At 47.0% G+C, this 19723-nt stretch overlaps 1 protein-coding gene across 1 annotated transcript in view; it reads left to right on the forward strand.

The window, feature by feature from the left end:
* The window catches only part of LOC137141567 (vasoactive intestinal polypeptide receptor-like), a 161392-nt gene extending 142303 nt beyond the window's left edge, over window positions 1-19089 (forward strand). The window contains exons 9-13 of the mRNA XM_067530506.1: window positions 3457-3526; window positions 7394-7485; window positions 15207-15336; window positions 16597-16638; window positions 18102-19089. Coding sequence (XP_067386607.1) covers window positions 3457-3526; window positions 7394-7485; window positions 15207-15336; window positions 16597-16638; window positions 18102-18293 — 526 coding nt within the window. The 3' untranslated portion in view covers window positions 18294-19089. The remainder of the gene's footprint in view (window positions 1-3456; window positions 3527-7393; window positions 7486-15206; window positions 15337-16596; window positions 16639-18101) is intronic.
* Window positions 19090-19723: the final 634 nt, after the last annotated feature.

Here is a 19723-nt window from a genome sequence, read left to right on the forward strand (position 1 = left end):
CAAGAAGTGACAGTGGTATTATCACTGGTGGTGTGCTAATATGGGGCTCGGTTCTCACCTCCCCTTTCACTTGCAAATGCCAGTGCTGCCATTCAATGGAGTACTCTTCTCATTTCCTTCTGCTGTTGATGGCCCCGCTGGAGCCGGGTTAAGACAGGATCTCTGATATCAGCACAGCTCTGTTCAGATTTCGCCTTTCTGTAACGCTGCAGAAAGCGATGTGACGGTCAAAACCTGCCGAAGGTGCCACTTTGGGGGTGGACCCTGCGAGGTGTGGAGCATCCTCGCTGGCCGTTTCAGTGGCGGGGGAGACATCTTGCAGGACTGAGCACTATATTTGTCAGTGCCACTGACAGTACCTGAATAAGCATCCCACGCCTCTCTCATTCCAAGGTCTCCGGTAGGGGGACCAGATGGCAAGTGTGAAAAATCGGGATGAGGGGAATGGAGTAATGGGCGCCTATATAAGACAAAGTCCCGAATATCGGGACAGTCCCTATAAAATCAGGACATCTGGTCACCCTAGTCTCCAGGGACCTTTTCCCAGCCAAATCTGTAGGGTCTGTGCTCCACCCTCATCCTCCGTGACCAATGCTTATGTTCTTCTTCTTTAAATCTGGATTGGATACATTGTAGCTAACAAGATGGGGCAAGTTTTAGAAGTAACAAAAGACACATGTAAGTAATTATGACCCTATCCTGCAATCTGTACTCACACTGAGTAATGTTTAGACAAGCAGTCGTCCTGAAGTCACTGGGACCACTCATGTGGTAAGCACTACTCAAGGGTGCAGAATCAGGTTTTAGGTACATACATGTTGGATACGCCCTTCCTGCTAACCTTTGCCACGTGCCATTCGTTACATTGCATCTAACCCATACTCCTCTCTGCGCAAAAAAGCCTGGTGCCCTTTGCCCTTATATCAGTGATCCAAGCTTCTCAACTGGTCTCATTTCATATTGCTCTGTAGTCATCGAAACCCACGCGCTGAAGATTACTGCGCCCATTTCGACTGAAGTGGTTTTACTCCAACTGCATAAAACTGATCTGAGTTGTTCATCTCTCTTCAGAAATCCCCTGTCAGTTGAGACAGGGACCTAAGGTCTCTCTAGTTGTATTTGACCATTCTGGCTACTCTTCTCAGCTGTGTGCAGCCCAGATTAACTATGTAGAGTTCCCCCTCCCTTCCCCTTCCATTGCTCTCTGTTTTAAATGGCTCTTCGCTAATGTGCATTAGGGAACTTTTAGTGGGCACCAGCAAGGTCTGCAGGGGCCAGTTAGTGTGCAACACATTGGTGCACGTTAGAATTCCCAGTCCTTTAGCACACATTGCCACACCGCACAGGCAATCCTGAGATTCTTCTAGCTTCATATATCGGGAGGGGGCTTTTCAATTTCTCAGTAGCTTTGTGAAGACTCACCCTTCATCTTTGTCCATCTTTTACCCTTTCTAGTGGTCTGAGCCCAGAATTAGGAGCTAGCCATTCCTCTAGTCTGCCCGCCATTGACTCTCCCTGTGATCTTGAACAAGTCACTTAACCTCTCTGCCTCAGTTTATCTAACTATAAAATGGGAATAACAATCCCCAGCTCACATGGACACTATGAGCACTAACTGGTTACTAGTTCTAACGCACTTTGAGTTCTACTAGTTCTAAAGTATTTCTCCTTTATTCCCATTTTTGGGGCGAGTCTACACTTTAAACGCTGCATTGGTGCAGCTGCACTAATGACCACGGTAACCCTTTAATGAAGACGCTCTATGCTGACGGGAGAGAGCTCTCCCACTGGCGTAGCTAATCCACCTCCCCAAGAGGCGGCAGCTGTGTCAATGGGAGAAGCTCTCCCGTCAACATCCCGCTGTCTACAAGTGGGAGCAGGTTGGCATCACTACGTCACTTATGGGTGTGGATTTTTCATGCCCTTGAGTGACACAGTTATACAGATATAGGTCTGTAGTGTAGACCAGACCTTTCTCTTTCTTTCACCTTCTGTGGCCTTCAAGCGTATTTCCATCTGAATGGTGTGACAATGCAGATTCGCTGGCCAGTGCATGCCTCTTTGGAAGGACCACTCTTCGTTTTTGAAAAAGAACATTCCACTGTACAGCTGTCTCCTTAAACACTTGGCCTGGCCCAGTGCAATCTCATGAGCTTTACAAGACCCATGGAAGCTCACCTGTGTCAGCTCAAACAGCTTGTGAAACTTGGTTCCATTTCAGCTCACAGGAGTTTGACCCCCCCCCCCCCCCGTGAGATTCACTTTTAATCTTAGGTCCCATCCAATCCCGAAACTCATCTGAACTCATGTTTTGTCCAAAATTTCACAGGGTTTCCCCAAAACCCTAACTTATTCCAACCGTGTTGGGAACTTGATGAATTTGTCCCATACAGAAGATCCCTGTTTACCTCCCCCGGATGCCCCTATTAATATTATTCCTTCATTGACATCTCAGTACAGGGACTTGCACAATATCGCACTGCAGGGTTCCAGAATACCCCAGGGGAGCTGCGAAAACATTACTAAGAATGGTCGTACTCTCAAAGATTTTGAGAGCAGTTCATCATGAGCTCAATGGAGCAATTCAGGCTTATAATAAAGAACATTGCATCCTAGGCAAAATAGCAGATAACACACAAGCATGATCATAATGGTCCTTTCTGGTTTTAAAATCAATGAGTCTAAGCTTTGAGAGGCTTGCTGGCTGGACTTTGTCTGCAGAGCGGCAGCTATCATTTGAGTGTCTCACGAACCAATCTGGGATTTTATGGTTTTTATTTACAGTGGCATACATTTTGCAGTATGTGCCCAGTTATTTACAGTGGCATGAATTTTGCTAACAGCCATATTTATTGAGCATCCCTAAATGAACCTAAACATGCAGGTAATAAAATATTTTAGTTGGTGCCTCCATGCTACGGTGCTGGACACCTGGGCTTTCAAAATAATGATCAATTTGGTTCTCTGTAGCGTATACTGTATCTTATCAGTGCATTTCTCGTTAGTAAGCAATGTGTTTATTAAAATGATGACAGCTAGTAAAAAAAAAGGAACAAAATTATGAATTTTCCCCTCGTTAATAGCAAAACCAAACATTCCAAAGGGGGAAAAAAGGAAAAGCCTTTGTGAAAATTGTCAAAAATGTTCGTGTTTATTTTTACAATTGTGTTGCCATTTCTAATTTCCAACGGAAGGTTGAATAGTATTAAAGACAACCCATATCACAGCACATGGAATGAAATCCTTCATCCCATGAAAGCCAATGACAGTTTTGTCATTAACTTCAGTTGAGCCAGGGTTTCACACAGCTTACAGCTCTCTGCTCTTTGGAATCCCTGACTGTGCAGCTTTGCGGTGGGAATATTGGTAGCCGCCCAAATCTGGGCTTTCGTCATATTTCTGTGTAACAGCCTGTTTGCTCCGATTTGGTCGTTATTTTCTTTTGTTTGTTTTCAGGTGTTGGGAGGACGTAGTCGGGTCCCCGTACTGGTGGATCATCAAAACTCCTATTTTGGTTTCTATTTTGGTAAAGTATCAGCAATCTCCCCGGGCTGCAAAAAATCCTCATTAGTGAAAGCTCAGTGCTGAGGCGATACATTGCGGCATGTTCTCTAAATAGCATATGCAGGCAGCCACGTGTAGCTGGATACACACGCTGATTAGAAAGCCGAGCATTTCTCTGTTGGGGGTGAATGGTCTTCAGGGCATGGGCCAACCTAATTAACAGAGGTGAAAAAGTAACTTTCCTCGGGGACCAGGTGATCCAGACCTGCCTCCTGAAGGGCTTGTTGTACCTTTCTGTGAGGCAACAGGTGCTGGCCATTCTCAGAGACAGGATTCGTTGAACCAGGTCCGATCCAGTCTGGCAATACCTGTGTTCTACTTTAACTAACGCGAGAAGGGCATTATTAGAGGCGTATTGGCAAAATCTTTCCACACTTTAAAAAATAAGTTATAGATTGGAATGGCCAGGACCTGTTCTTGTAAGGTGCTGAGCCCCGACCTGAGGGTGACATCCCTAGAATCACAGGGCTAGAAGGGACCGCAAAGGTCACCTAGTCTAACCCTCGGCCAAGGTGCAGGATTTGTTGTGTCTAAATCATCCAAGACAGCTGGCTACCCAGCCTCCTTTTGAAAACCTCCAGTGAAGGCGCTTCCATGACCTCCCAAGGCAGTCTGCTCCATTGTCCTACTGTTCATACGGTTAGGAAGTTTTTTTCCTGACATTTAATCTAAATCTACTATGCTGTAGTTTGAACCCATTGCCTCTTGTCCTGCCCTCTGTGGCCAGAGTGAACAACTTTTCTCCATCTTTTTTATGGCAGCCCTTCAAGTATCTGAAGACCGCTATCATATCCCCCCCTTAATCTCCTCTTTTCCAAACTAAACATACCCAGTTCCTTCAGCCTTTGCTCATCTGGCTTGCATTCCATCCCTTGGATCACCTTTGTTGCTCATCTCTGGATCCTTTCCAGTTTCTCTACATCCTTTCTATACATTGGTGAGCAAAACTGGACACAGTACTCCAGCTGAGGCCTAACCAGCACTGAGTAGAACAGTGCTGTCACCTCCCGTGAACTGCATGCTATGCCTCTGCTAATGCAACCTGTAATCACATTTGCCTTTTTTGCAACAGCAACTCATTGCTGACTCAGGCCGAGGTTGTGATCCACCACAACTCCCAGATCCATCTCCGCAGTGCTGCTGCCAGCCAGGTTTTCCCCATTCTCTATTTGTGCACTTGGTTTTTCTTCCCGATGTGTAGCACCTCACATTTGTCTTTGCTGAATTTCATTTGGTTGTCTACAGCCCAGGTCTCCAATTTATGAAGATCCCTCTGAATTTTAACTCTGTCCTCCAAAGTGTTGGCAACTCCCCCTAGCTTTGAGTCATCTGCACATTTGATCAATATGTTCTCTAATTCCTACACCCGGGTAATTAATAAAGATGTTAAACAACACCGGCCCCAAAACAGATCCTTGTGGAACCCCACTTGAGACCTCCCTCCAATCCGACAGCATTCCATTAATAGTTACTCTTTGTTTGCAGTTGTTTAATCTCCCCCCCCCCCCCCCCCCCCGTCCCCTTTAGGGAGCTTTGCTTCTGGCATGTCAAAGGCGGCAGGGCGACGCACCTCCAAAGGAAGGTGATCTGTGCTGCATCTGTAGCATTTGCGCTCCTGCATAACTAGCCTTTTTTTGTGCAGCTTAGCCTCCCCCAGGCTCTTATACACACCGCCCACGTGTCTAGCTCTTACAGCGGGAGCTAGAAGAGGCCACAGAACCACAGGATGTTTCTAAAGATACCTGTTGGTTCCATCTCTATTGATTCTATACAATTTCTCCATTCAAGTGTCAAGCGAACCTGGGTCCATTTGTGAGCCAAGGACCTGAAATCCGATGAACTTCAGTTGAATTCAGCCTAGAGTTCATTCCCCAAACTCCAGACAAACCTGCGGGAGGGGAAGAAAAAGGAAAGCAACATCAACCAAACAAGATTTGTACAGCCCGCTCCAAACTGAGATTTCTGTCTTGCACATAAGTTCTCCTTATGGCACATGGATATTATCCTTTGCTTGAAGCAGATCTGCCTGCGTCACCTGTCACAGAGTTAATCTCAAGAACAAACATTTTTAATAACCACTTTGTATTTTATTAACCTTACTAAACTTAAATGAAATCCTTCTGTGACATATGTCAAAATATTTATCTGTCAGAAAGACTGGTAGATCAGTTTTTCTCTTTCCCTATGTAACCTTTTTAGAAAGAAATATACCCCATTCTCCCGGGATGGGAGGGCTACTACCTTTTATTGTTGTTCAGTAAAACAAGTCTAAACTTTTTTCTCAGCACAAAACAGACCATGTCCAGTAATTTTGATTTTCTTCAACACGCATCAAACAAATCCATTGCTAAAGCCCGTCGCCTTTGCCCATCTGCCTAAGCATATTCCCCTCACATTTAACCTTCCCTGTTCACTCTCTCAGCTTGGTTCAGTCAATCCTGTACACTGCACAAATGCCTACAAAGCAGTTCAAATCTTATGTTCACTTACTACCACTTGCATGTTACCGGTGCTGATTAAAATATGCTCCTATGTCTAGCTGCCTGTGTTTCTGGGACAAGTCTCTTTTCTTCTAGGCTAGTAAACATGACCAGAAACTATGGTGAGCAAGGTGGGATAGATAAGACGAGGGTAATTAATCACCGGCACAGCTTGACCAAGGGCTGTGGTAAATTCTACATCCCTTAGAGTCTTTAAATTAGGAGTGGACGTCTGTCTAAAAGAGAGGTGCTCTGGCTCATCCAGAAGTTGTTGGGCTAGAGGTAGGAATCACTGTGTGAAGTTCTCTAGCCTGTGCTGTGCAGGAGGTCAGTGGAGAGAACTTTTACATCTGTGACTCTATAAAATAAGACTCACTTGGGAGGTCATGAATGGTAAAGGATAAGGAAAGAGATTTTGTGCCCAGATTGGTCGAAATTCACAACAGTGTTTCTAGTCTTCTCTGGTGTACATCATCTCCTGCTTATCAGCTGTGCCAAGCAGCAGCATTATTCAGTGGTCAGGGCACTGGTGTGGGAGTCAGGGTGAATGAGTTCGAGTTCTGCCAGCTGCTGTGTGACTTTGGGCAAGTCCCCTCCCGCATCCCCGTGCCTCAGTTTCCCCACCTGTAAAATGAGGATAACAGTACCTACCTTCGCAGAGCACTTTGAGATCCTTGAATGAAAAGCAGAGCTCGGGAGTATTAAAATAGCTCAGGGACACCAGGGTGTTATGCTTAGGCCTAACCGGGAAGCAGAGACTATGCGCTGGTGTCACCCGTGCTGTTAATTCCCTGCTTCCCGAGCTCACTAGCGCGTGTGTGGAGAAGGCATGCCTGGAGATGCGGATTAGGAGCCCGTTTGCAGCTCTCGCTGACACCGTTCCGAGTATCTCTATTTTTGGCACCCTGCCCCATTCCCAGTCCGTGACGGGCCCGGCCGCAAGCCCCATATCGCCGTCTCCTGCGGGCCGTGACCTCCGTCGTTCAACTAACCGACAGGCTCTAACCCTTCCCCGCCGCCGGCCGGCCGCCCGCGCAGCAGGACGTCGTGCATAGCTGTGCTCTATGGGTTTGACATCATCATTCTTGGGATGTATGACACGAAGTCCCAAGCAGGCTGATGTCAGGTCCAAGATGGCTGCCATCCTGTCTCAGTTTACCATGGGCTCACAGAGTGGAGTTTTCTGCCTGTGGCTTTTTAACAACGGCTCATCCCATGACCAGTTCCTCGAGGCAAAAGGAATGCCCTCTAGCAACTGGCTCTTTTCACTGCAGAAAGGGATCTTGGGAGTTTAACGCCCTTTTTTTTTGCTCTCTCTCTCTCTCTCTCCTTTCTCTCCTCTCCATTAGGTGAACTTCATCCTCTTCATTTGTATTATCCGTATCCTAGTCCAGAAGCTGCATTCCCCAGACGTCGGGCGTAATGAAACCAGCCAGTACTCGTAAGTTCTAGACTCTGTTTTCCCCCAAGCCAGGGAGTGTTGAAAGACCTGTCAGGCAGAGCTGTTTGTTTCCCCAGACCGTCCTTTCTGTCTACATTTGACTGATCACAATCAGAAACGTTTTGAGCTGCTCAGAAGTGTGTGAGATTAGAGGGTTGGGAGATGAGCTAAAATGATCACGGGTATTGCTGTCAAACTGGGAACAGCAATGAACAGGTGAGCTCTGTGATGACAAACGGGTGCTTGATTTGTACATTCACCATTTACTGGGTTCAGTTAGGGGCTTAAAGTTTCCTGAGGTTTGGGAACAACGGGCCAAAGCCTCCCCCGGTGCAAACCTTCACGGCTCTGTTGAAGTCTCTTTGCATTCAGCAGAGCTGCACCATTTTACATCAGCAGAGAATTTGGCCCAGGAAGTTCACCTCCAGGGTAACTAGACCTAGCCCCGTTCTTGGAATCCTCATCTGTCGTGAAGTCTTTGGGGTTCGGCCAGATCCCAGGCTCAACATATGTAGCCCAGCAGGGGCCCGCTTCACCAGTACCTGCTTAATCAGGCTTTTGGTGAAGACCTTTTGGCGGAACTCACCAGGTCCTCAGAACTGTCTCCAAATCCACAGTCTTACTGGCAGCCCTGGGTCCCAACGCACCGCAGCCATGGAAGTGACACTGAAAAGAACAGAGTGAGGAATAGAGAGTTGGCCACAGTGGACACAGGCCTGTAGCCTCCCTATTGTCCTGTAAAGAAGGGGGTATGTTATTTTCATGATTCAATGAAAAATCAAATCTATTTAATGTCAGTCATTTGTCCAGATGGTAGAAGGGAAGCCAGGCCAAAGGGGGTTTGGGGATAACTGATTGGAAAGCTTAACTTCTTCAATGTCCCAGCCGGCTCCAGACACTGCTGTGTTACAGCACATTCTGGCTCCTGTCTAAAGGGCGGAACTACAGGAGAAGCCCTGGAGTCCACATTTAATGGGCTGTGCGCTACGCCTTCCTGTGGCACAAATGCGGAAGGCGCTATCGCTGTGTGTTCAAAAGATCTACGTGATGTAGCACTTCCATGCCAATGGCATGGGACTGACTTCAGCGGAGCTACTTCTGATTTACGGCAGTGTACGTGAGATCGAAGTCAGGCTCAGTGGGCAAGATTCTGGTCTCAGTTGCACCAGTGTAAACCTGGAGTAAGTCCACACAGGTCCCTGGATTCACTCCAGCTCTCAAGCCATATGACAAAGCTCAAACACTGACCCATTTTTGCATCTTGCTGCTGCTCTGAGTCAGCATTTTGAACAGTCTAGCTCTTTATGGAGAGATTCGTAGAAAAATTTGTACGGGAAAAGAGTTCCAGTGCGTCATTTAGTTCATCCCCCTATATGATGGAAGAACCAGTATCAGCATCCTTCCTCTGCTCTTAACTTTGGGTGTCTCCCAGAGCTTTGAATATCTCTTCTGATGGGGATTCCACTCACTCCACTTGAACTGTTCTTAGACGTATGAAGGAAATGGTATTTGACCTTACCATTTTCCTGCTGTAGCTAGCTAAAGCCTGTTAATTCTTGTTCTGTTGTCACTGACTCGCATGCATTATTGGTCCCTGCCTTTTCTATTACATCCCTTTATGTATCTACAGTCAGATGTCGCGTCTCCCCCTCCGATTATGACATCCTTGTTGATGTGCTCAGATTAAATCAGCATATTGAAATATGTTCTAGAACTAACAGTGTTGTCATGGGACCAGACCCTAGCCTTCATTGTGTAATTGGCTCCCATTAATCTCAGAGGAAGTTCTGCGTGTGTACACATGCAGCCAAGGAAAGGATTAGGTCCTAGTGATCTAAGAGGTGGACTTGATCTTTTAAAATTTTTTCCCACTGAATTAATGCTGGAAAAAACTACTCAGAAGTCCTTGCCATTCCCACAAACAAAGATCTGGCACAAGAGGCAGTAATACAAGCTTCCCCACACTGCACTGCCAATGTTTCACTAGCAGGACTGCTTCTTAGGCAAGCATAGCCTTCCTGATATCTACCACGGCTCGCTCTACACCTCCTTCTGAAAGCGTTCCACTAGCCCAAACAGGGAGAAGAGCCAGAGAGTCCGTGGTGGCCCCTGGGCATGTTGCTGTTGCCAATCGCTGCTATGTGGAAGAGGTCACACGCTACGGTGATGAGTGGTTCTGCAGAACCATGAGCTGGATGGATAAACAGGCCCCAGTGTCAGCAAGGGCAGTTCAGGCTCAGTGCTTGTTTAGTCCTTGCTCTTCCTGCTCACGCGGCCAACAAGGGGGGCAGTTGTTCTGTGCACTTTTCTTTGTTCGTGACTCACGCAGTGGGATAGAGACTGATACCCTCAAGGCTGGAATTTTCAAAGGAGCCTAAGGGATTTAGGTGCCGAAATCCCATTGACCAGAATAGAGCTGGGTACATAATTCCCTTAGGTGCCTTTGAACATCCCAGCCCATACTCGCTGCACGTAGGCCACCAAACATCCATCCTATGGTAACAACTCACTGCTGACGTGGGCTGGATTTGAAGGGGCAATCTAACAGTACAAATTTTGCGTTGTTTAGCCCGTTTCTAATCCATGACACCCCCTACTGCCCATGGGCAGAATTCCACCCTGAACTGCCGGGGGCACAGGGGAAACTCTCCCACTACTACACCTCTTGAAGTGTGCAGCAAGCCCAGTGCACCTGCCTAGCTCTCGGCAGACAATAGCAAGGAGCAGACCCTATGCTCAGGGAAGTGCAAGGACTATGGTTGTGCCGGGCAGCTGCATGTGGACCTTCAACTCACTTAGGTGCCCATCCCCACTTCAGACGCCCACAAAACAGCTGGGCACAGTATGGCCTTATATGCTGCAAAGATCATCCAAGAATAATCTGGTCTTGCGTTCTTCTTGGGTTTCAACGCTTCTATTCTATGCTGTTCAGATGCATGCGCTGTGCCCATCACCCTGGTATCTGGACACCTCTTGAAAGCTCAAAAGGGCACGTTTTGCATTTGTTGAGCATCCAAGAATGATTTTGCTTCCTACCTGAAACACCCTTTCACTGAATTACTCATTCTTTCAAATTCCATGCTCGATCCATGTCCTTTGGCCAGTCTGGGCTGGTAAAAGTGGATGTCACTCCCATCCAAGTCACTGGATTTGTTTCTGCTTACACCATGCCTGAGTTTGGTCCTCAGGACCAAATTCGACCCTCCGTTGCACTGGTGCAATCTGTGGATCTGTGGTGCAATGGAGTTGCATGGGGGAAACTGATGAGACAATTTATCCCTCAGTATCCAAAAAGCTCACGCCAACTGCAAGGGTTTGGTCTGGATGACCCAAGAGATCTGTTGTTTGTAATTCATGTGAATTCTTCCTGACAATTCTGAGACAAGAATTTGTTTTAGTCTAACAGAATCTGGGATCTCATCCCTCTTCCCCGCCCCATACTCGACACTATTTATTGAAGAAATAACTTGTTGCCACATTGATAGCATGTTTTGATGCTTGCCAGTTCCATTTAAGGCCAAGTCTCAAAGCCCAGATGCACTGTTGACTCATTCATTAACGCTACAGACCTGGAGCTGTGCTTTAATTTATTGTAAAACATGAAGGAACTTCTCATGAAAAAGCCTTTTGAAATTGCAGACAATCAAGTGGCAAGGGAACAACAGTATTTCAGGCAAGACAGGATAAAATCCCATGTTTGCTGTAACAAGAACTTTGAGCTAAATTTATTCCATTGACATTCTATCCTACATAGGGTCTTCGACCATCTTCATCACCGTATTAGCTGAGCGCCTTCTACTCATGCATTAAGCTACGTACATGTGATTCATTCTTTTTCTCCTCCTCTCCCAAGGAATTGTGTCTGCAGTGTAGTGTGTTGGTAGGTTTGGGTTTTTTAATGTACACACTGCCATGTGTTTGCTAGAAAAGGCAGGTGGAAGAAATGCTCCTTGCACTTGGAGTGGAAAGTGGTGAAGTTCGCGATAGTCCATAGTTTCTGGGGAAGTTCATTCCCCAGTCTGGGACCAGCCCTGAGAAAGCCCTGCTGGGTCTAGATGACCTCCTGAGGTCCCTTCCAACCCTAATCTTCTATGATTCTAAAGCCATGTCTCCCGCACATGTGTTTTACCCTTATGGTGGGAAGTGCCATTGCCAGAGGAGCAGAGTTGTCAGCCGCTGTCTTTATCATGGGGCTTTAGTCAATCTTTTAGATAGCCTGGATCCAGGCCATTGATGAGAAGGATTGAGATCTAGAACTTGACTCGTTATTCTGTGGGAAGCCAGCATAGGGAGCAGAGGACAGATCTGGTGGCTCGTGTTAGCACATTTTACTGAGAAGATGCGCTGCTGTGTTCTGTACTGTTGAAGTTTCTCAAGAGCGGATGGCCTCATGCCCAAGTACATCCCTTTACTATAGTCCAGCCAGAAAGTGACAAAGGTGTGTATAGCCGAGGTCACATCATCGTCTGTCAGACTGGGATGGAGTTTCCTAGCCAACTGGAGATGGTAGAAAGCGTTATTCATGGCTACTGCGATTGACATCAGTGGACTTATACCAATTTGAGCTATCTGGCACAAAGGTGGTTCTGCTCTGTCTTATGCCAGCTGCCAGCGGCCCTCCAGAGAGCAGAGCATTGGGGTGATGTGTCCAGAGCATCCTGCCTTGTTCAGCAGATGAGTTGTGCCTTTTGTACCTGGAGCTCTTTCAGATATAGCAAGTTGCAGTTGCCAAGCCTGGAAATCATGAATCATAGGACTGGAAGGGACCTCGATAGGTCATTTAGTCCAGTCCCCTGCACTCATGGCAGGACGAAGTAATATCTAGACCATCCCTGACAGCTGTTTGTCTAACCTCCTCTTAAAAATCTCCAGTGATGGCGATTCCACAACCTCCCTAGGCAATTTATTCCAGTGATTAACTACGCTGACAATTAGGAAGTTTTTCCTAATGTCCAGCCTAAACCGCCCTTGCTGCAATTTAAACCCATTGCTTCTTGTCCTATTCTCAGAGGTTAAGAAGAACAATTTTTCTCCCTCCTCCTTGTAACAACTTTTTATGTACTTGAAAGCTGTGATCATGTTCCTTCTCAGTCTTCTCTTCTCTAGGCTAAACAAACCCAGTTCTTTCAGTCTTGCCTCACAGGTCATGGTTTCTAGACCTTTAGTCATTTTTGTTGCTCTTCTCTGGACTTTCTCCAATTTGTCCACATCTTTCCTGAAATGTGGTGCCCAGAACTGGACACAATATTCCAGTTGTGGCCTAATCAGCGGGGAGTAGAGCGGAAGAATTATTACTCATGTCTTACTTACAACACTCCTGGTAATACATCTCAGAATCGTGTTCACTTTTTTTGCAACAGCATTACACTGTTGACTCATATTTAGCTTGTGGTCTACTATGACCCCCAGATCCCTTTCCGCAGTGCTCCTTCCTAGGCAGTTATTTCCCATTTTGTACGCTTGTAACTGATTGTTCCTTCCTAAGTGGAGTACTTTGTATTTGTCCTTATTGAATTTCATCCTATTTAGTTCAGACCAATTCTCCAGTTTCTCCAGATCATTCTGAATTATAATCCTAGTCCTCCAAAGCACTTGCAACCCCTCCCAGCTTGGTATTGTCCACAAACTTAATAAGTGTGCTCTCTAAGTCATTATCTAACTCATTGATGAAAATATTGAACAGAACCATACCCAGAACTGATCCCTGCGGAAACCCACTCGTTATGCCCTTCCAGCCTGACTGTGAACCATTGATGACTACTCTCTGGGAGTGGTTTTCCAGCCAGTTTTGCACCCACCTTATAGTAGCTCCATCTAGGTTGTATTTCCCTAGTTTGTTTAAGAGAAGGTCATGCAGGACAGTATCAAAAGCCTTACTAAAGTCAAGATATACCACATCTACCACCTCCCCTATCCACAAGGCTTGTTGCCCTGTCAAAGAAAGCTATCAGGTTGGTTTGACATGATTTGTCATGCTGACTGTTACTTATTACCTTATTATCTTCTAGATGTTTGCAAATTGATTGCTGAATTATTTGTTCCATTATCTTTGTGGGTACAGAAGTTAAGCTGACTGGTCTGTAATTCCCCGGGTTGGTCCACTGTAACAAGGACTGGCTGTGACAGGCAGGGCCACAGTCTTCTGGTCAGTGGCAGATGAAAGTGGGCATATTTTGCTGCTGTTGCTCTTTGGCCATCCTCGAGCAGGTTGTGGCTTGAGGTACTCTGAGGGCAGCTGCCCTTGATAGTGGGGGATGCTGTAGCAGAGGCCAGGTTCCAAGACACCTCCCTGTTAATCATAGAATCACAGGATTGGAAGGGACCTCAGGAGGTCATCTCTTCCTACAGGCATCAGTCTGGATTGGGATCAGCTCTGGCCAGCTGTTTTTCACCCAGGTGCTGACTTGAGCTCAGCATTACGGGCCTGACAGAAACCCATAGAAGCCACCGGGAATCTTGCCATTGAATAGGCTTTGGACCAAGCCCTGTGAAAGCTGGGAAACTCTGCTGGGAGGTGGCGTTTGACCCAATGGAGATGCAGAGATGGGTGTCTTCTGCATAAGGCTGGCACGTCGGTCCTCTCTGCCCTACCTGCAGCTTCTACAGAGGGTGAATGGGATGGCGGGGGAGGAACACCATGACTTGTGGGACTGTGCAGGCAAGGGCCTTGGCATGGGAGGACCAGCTGCCCATAACAATCTAGAGGCTTTGTCCTGAGAGGACGGACCTGAGCCGTTTCAGGGTGTTTCCATTCCCCACGTTAGCCTCTGGGAGGTGGGATTGGAGTCCTTGGAGATCAGTGTTGTCAAATGCCCCTTACACTCTTTTAAGTTTTGCATTTCATTGTATTTCAGTCAGTAACAGTAATTAGAGGTCAGAAATCAGCCACTACTCCTAATTAGAGCTCTGATTATCCTCTTCAGCTCTAATACTGCTCATCCCCCAGCCCTTTGGCACATGTGGGGTGGTCCTGCCACGCCCTATCATCATTCTCTGCTAAACATGCGATTTCTCCTCCAGAGCCTATATTTTCTGCAGGCCCCAGCAACAAAGACAGTCATGGGCTCCATTTGGCCTGTGGAGATGAAAAACAATCTCCGGCAGGAGTGGAGGAAATACCTCCACTGGACTTGATGGGCATAAAAATGTCACGCTTTAAAGCATCTCTGAAGCCCCCAGCCATCTGTGAGCCCTGGACAGAGGGGAACTACAACTGGTTTATTGCCGAGACTCCGCTAACAGCACGTGCGCTGCAACAGTTACTGTGAATAAGGGAGGGGGAATTATGCCTCCGAAAAACACCATAGAAATCATCACAGGCCAGATCTTAAGCTAAGCTGAACTGGTGTTGCTGGATGGACATCAGTGGAGCCTTGTTGATTTACACCTGCGGAGGAGATGGCTCCGAATCTCTGAAGCACTATGGTTCAGATCCTCAAAGGTAATTAGGCTCTTAACATCATTGATTTTTTTTTTCAATGAATGTCAGGAGCCTGAATACCTGTGAGCGTATGGGTTTAATTTTCCTGCTTTTATTCCCACCAATGGCCGATGCATTCAGAGCTTTACGGTTCCACCAAGCAGATTCCATTGCATAACACCGCCCTGCCCTCCCTGCTCCTCAGGCCGGTCACTCGAGCTGCAGGTGCCTCAACAACCGAATTTCGTCCCCTTGGGGTGCTCCCCTCTCTCTTTACAGCTCACCCTTTTCTTTCTGACAGGAGGCTGGCCAAGTCCACCCTGCTGCTGATCCCTCTCTTCGGCATCCACTACATCATGTTTGCCTCCTTCCCCGACAACTTCAAAATGGAAATCAAGCTTGTTTTTGAGCTGGTGTTTGGCTCCTTCCAGGTGCGTCGCCCCTTGGGCGTAGTTTAAAGGCCACCAAAAAGCTGGTCGGGTCTTTCAGAACTGCCGCGCTTCGTGGGAATGTTTGTGGGAGTAAGCAAAGATGTGAATGTGCCCAGTTCGCCTCCCACTGGAGTCTTGGGCGGGGGTCAGGGGTTGCCACTGACTTCAGTGAAGGCCTGGTTGGGCTACGGTTATACAGTCTCCTACTGCCTGTTGCTTCGTGGCGTCTCGATATGTTTTACCAACTACCAGCTAACTCCTGCAGTCTGTATTCGGACACCACACAGGCAGCATTCTGACAACTGCGATGGCAGGCAGAATTTCTGTCGACTGTAATGGGGCTTTTTGCACGAGTGACTCCAGAATGAGCCCTGGGGAAGCGTTATGGCCTAGTTGACAGGGCGGTAAACTGGGATTCAGGAGACTCAAGCTCTAGTCACAGTTCTGCTGTGGGACGACCATGGCCACGTCACGGCCCTCCATGTGCCTCAGTCTCCCCAGCTGTAAAATGGGGGTAGTGACACTGCTCTCCTTTGAGGCATGATGCTGCTTTGAGCTCTGGATGAATAATTTGAGGGGTTATGTTGACCATTAGGTAGCTACATACACACACTTCGCTTCAACCAACATCAATGTTCCGCTCTTAATGCAGGCCCCGATTCTGCATAATGATTAGCACTCACTGATGCATTTCCTCCCATTGTACCTACCCATAACCAGTTTCAGCCAGTCTACGTTCTTGAACCTTGGGAACTGAGTATGTGTTTTTATCATGTCCTGGACCACTTACGTGCTTTGCTGAGCAGTGAAGTAGCTAACAATGCTGACATTTAAATCATCATCATTTGACAGCTGAATTAGCAATTTACCAAGGTGGATGAGACAGTTCACAGCTATCAGTTCAGGCTGCCTGCAGACTCAGGCAGACATCACTGAACTGGTTTGCTGTCAGTTCACATTTTCCGTGTTATCTCCACCATTAGAAGGGCCGGAGAGTTTCTTTTTTTTTTTTTTAAAGAAAGCGAAGATTCTGAAGAATAAGTAAAAAAAAATAAATAAATACATAAAGTCACAGGGTCACCAGGTGGGCGTGACACAGCCCAATTCAACTCCTGCACTAGCAGGGGGACTATTAGACGTCCCCTGGCAATGGTCCCTGTATCCAAGGTTGTGATTGCAGCTGTGTGTTCTGACCAAGGTAAATGTAGCCTTTCAGATGGTGAGGTTCTAAATGCCTGTTCTCTCTCTCCCTCCTTCCAGGGCTTTGTGGTGGCCATACTATACTGTTTCCTCAATGGGGAGGTAAGAGCCGTAGTGCTTTGTGGGCCCTGCCTGTAACTAGGATGAAGTGAGTCATGGAGAAGGACAGATTGAGCCATGTTCCATTGTTTCCCCCTCAGCACCTTGGGGGAAACTTACAAAAGAATCACACGTTAAAGAAAACCAACCAGGCCGTTTCCTGCCATAGTCGTCAGATGCTGGCTTTGCATGTGAATTTTAGTGCGCACGGTGTTGAGGGAGGTTCTGGACAGGGCCGAATTCCTCTTTTATTCACAGAACAGGCAGCAGCAGAGTATCCCCCCACCCCCACACACACACTTTTTGTGCCTCCAGTCCTGCCCCAGAGTGACCACGCTTGGAGGTGAGGGCGCAGCCAGTCTCCAACCCACTTAGTTCTTGGCCCCTTTGCTGAGCCTGGCTCTGATCCTGTTGAAGCTGAGCAGGGTTTTGCCCTTGTCTTCAGAGCAGCAGGATCAGAGCCACTGCCCACTTGGAGGCCATTGAGTGTAGTGAGTTTGGTACCATGGAGCTTGTGTCCAGCGGAAACTGATCTGAAACCCACCAAAATAATTTCACCAAAGCCACTGAGCAGATGTGAGCTGGCAGGAACTTTTAGCCCCTGCTAACTTGGGTAGCAATGGAGCAGCTGGGCAATTCACATCTGGGTTTGTATCCCAACCTCCCCAAAGCTCAGGGATGTTCACAATCAGGTTTTACTCCTACTTCATCACCAAGCCAGCCTTTGGACCCTCCCACTGTAGTTTGTACTGAGATTTCTGACCTGAGAGTACTGAAAACAGCTTATAATTCATATCATAGTCTACAGCCTCACCCCCCTAGGGCTCAGTGGCTGTGCCGTAGTCGTTTGGATGTTAATACACGTTTGTGGATGGTTTGCATCCTGCTGCATGGCTCCGGAAGACAAATGCACACAAACAACTAACACCCAACATAGCGCACTGTGCTATCACGCCACAAAACATGCTGCCTGGTAAACACAAACCTTTCTTTGATGAAAATGAGCTAGTGAATAGAAATTTCCTAAGTATCCTCACAAAGGGGAAATAATGTGTCCTTGAAGCTTAATGGTTAAGGTCATTATAGCGCCTTCATTGTATCGGCCAGCCGGCTCAAAGATTGTGACTTGCTAACTGGAGCATCTCTTCACTGCATGCCAGCTACCTTCCGAGTAGCCATAAGTTCTTACCCGCTGATATCAATTCAGTGGCCTTTGTGTATTGGTCCCTTCTGGCCTTAAAATATTGGGTGATTCTCCTTGTCCAACTCAACGCCCATTTCCTTCTCCATGGGTCTGCCCTTGACTTCCTGTGGAAGGGGTATTGCTGGTTCACCATCCCACCAAGACATTAGAATCAGAGACAAGCAATTAGCAGCCTCTGGCTATCTTATTGCCCCTCATAAAATCAAACCAGAGCAGCAGAAAGGAGCCCTGTCAACTGATCTGCTTCTCTGTCTCCGGTTAGGTCCAAGCCGAGCTGAAGCGGAAGTGGCGCAGGTGGCACCTGGAGAGGTTCCTGGGCTCTGACATGAAGTATCACCACCCGTCCGTTGGAAGCAATGGCACCAACTTCAGCACGCAGATCTCCATGCTCACCAAGTGCTCGCCGAAGACGCGCCGGTGCTCCAGCTTCCAAGCCGACTTCTCTCTGGTCTGATTGGGAGAAACACCCAAACACTGAACCCTTGAGAGAGAGAAACTACCCAGGAATTTGTTTAAAGAGGAAGAGTTGTTTTTAAACAAAACGTTCCCCACGAGTCAAACAAAGGGCACGAAACTGGAAAAGCCGCCGACGTCCCGAACGAGAAGAGACAAGATGGGATGCAGAGACTTTTTTTTTTTATTTCCAGACCTCTAACTACAGGCTTATCCCTGTGGGGGGATGGAGAAACTCACCCACTGATTCTTAAACTTGTGTATGACCCCAGGTTGCTCGGGGAGAGCCAAGTTGGTTCTGAAACGCTCATGAATAGGGGGCAGGAGATAATTAATGGCTTCACCAGAGCCAGTTTCTCGGAAACCGATAGAAATGATGCACTTTTTAAGATGAGCCAATGAGAAAAATAATTGCTTTTAATGTGCCAAAAGTCCGATCGTTAAAGGACAGCAGTGAGACAAGGCAGGAACTACAAGCAGGGGACAAATTGTAGTAGGCTGCATCATGTGCTTCGGGATGCATTTCACATTGCTACAAATAAGCTTAAAGACCAGAAAGTCATCTCATCGGCTCCGGAATTGGAGTGGAATCTGCAAACTCACCAACAACCTGTACCGCCCTCGTTAATAAAAGTTTTCAGAATACCTCCACCATCGACGATGCAGCCGAAATGTCGCTTGCTGAGAAGCTAAAATGTAAATGCCCTCTTCTGCACTATATTCGTTATGTTGTTTTTTTAAAACAGTATATGATAGACTTGCATGTCTGATGTATAAAAACAAGATGCAGATGCCAATTGAGTTGCATGGCTGTGTTTTCCACAAAAGAAGGTTTACGCTTGCTATAAATCTTGGCATATTTTTACAGCAGGAATCTTTGGGGAGTTGGGGGAAGCAAATTGGTTCATAAGAAGTTTGTATCTGAATCATGCACACTGTGGGGACAGGAGAATTAGAACTCTTGTAATGCTTGATTGAATCTGAGCCTCTGTCAGGAACCACTAACCAGAGTGAAGAATTAACTTAATAGCAATAGGCAGAATTGGTCTCGGCAAAACAAGTTGCTGGTGCCGCAGGAGTTTGAAATAGTAAAGGGGAAACAGTTGATCCCTACTTCAGTTATTCCAATTGGCTTTTGTCCTCTGATGAAGGAATCACAATGAAAATCCCAATGAAAATCATTAGATCTTCAATAAGTGTGATCCCATCCCTGCTGCCTGATTTCTAAAGACCTGCACGTGTACACATCAGGGGGTGAGCCCCCACCTGAAGTGTATACATAGCTCCCACTAACACCAGTGGGAATTTTCATTTTCTTTACATTTTTGGGGTGAATTTAATGCTGCTCCAATGTGCCAGGTCGGCAGCTCTGGGGACCCAGAGTCCTCTACTTAGACTCAGAGAATCATAGAACCAATGGGTTAGAGGGGA

The sequence above is a fragment of the Emydura macquarii genome, unplaced genomic scaffold (assembly GCF_026122565.2).
Source record: "Emydura macquarii macquarii isolate MOO-44397 ecotype Brisbane River unplaced genomic scaffold, CSIRO-AGI_Emac_v2 contig_3080, whole genome shotgun sequence".
NCBI lineage: Eukaryota > Metazoa > Chordata > Testudines > Chelidae > Emydura > Emydura macquarii.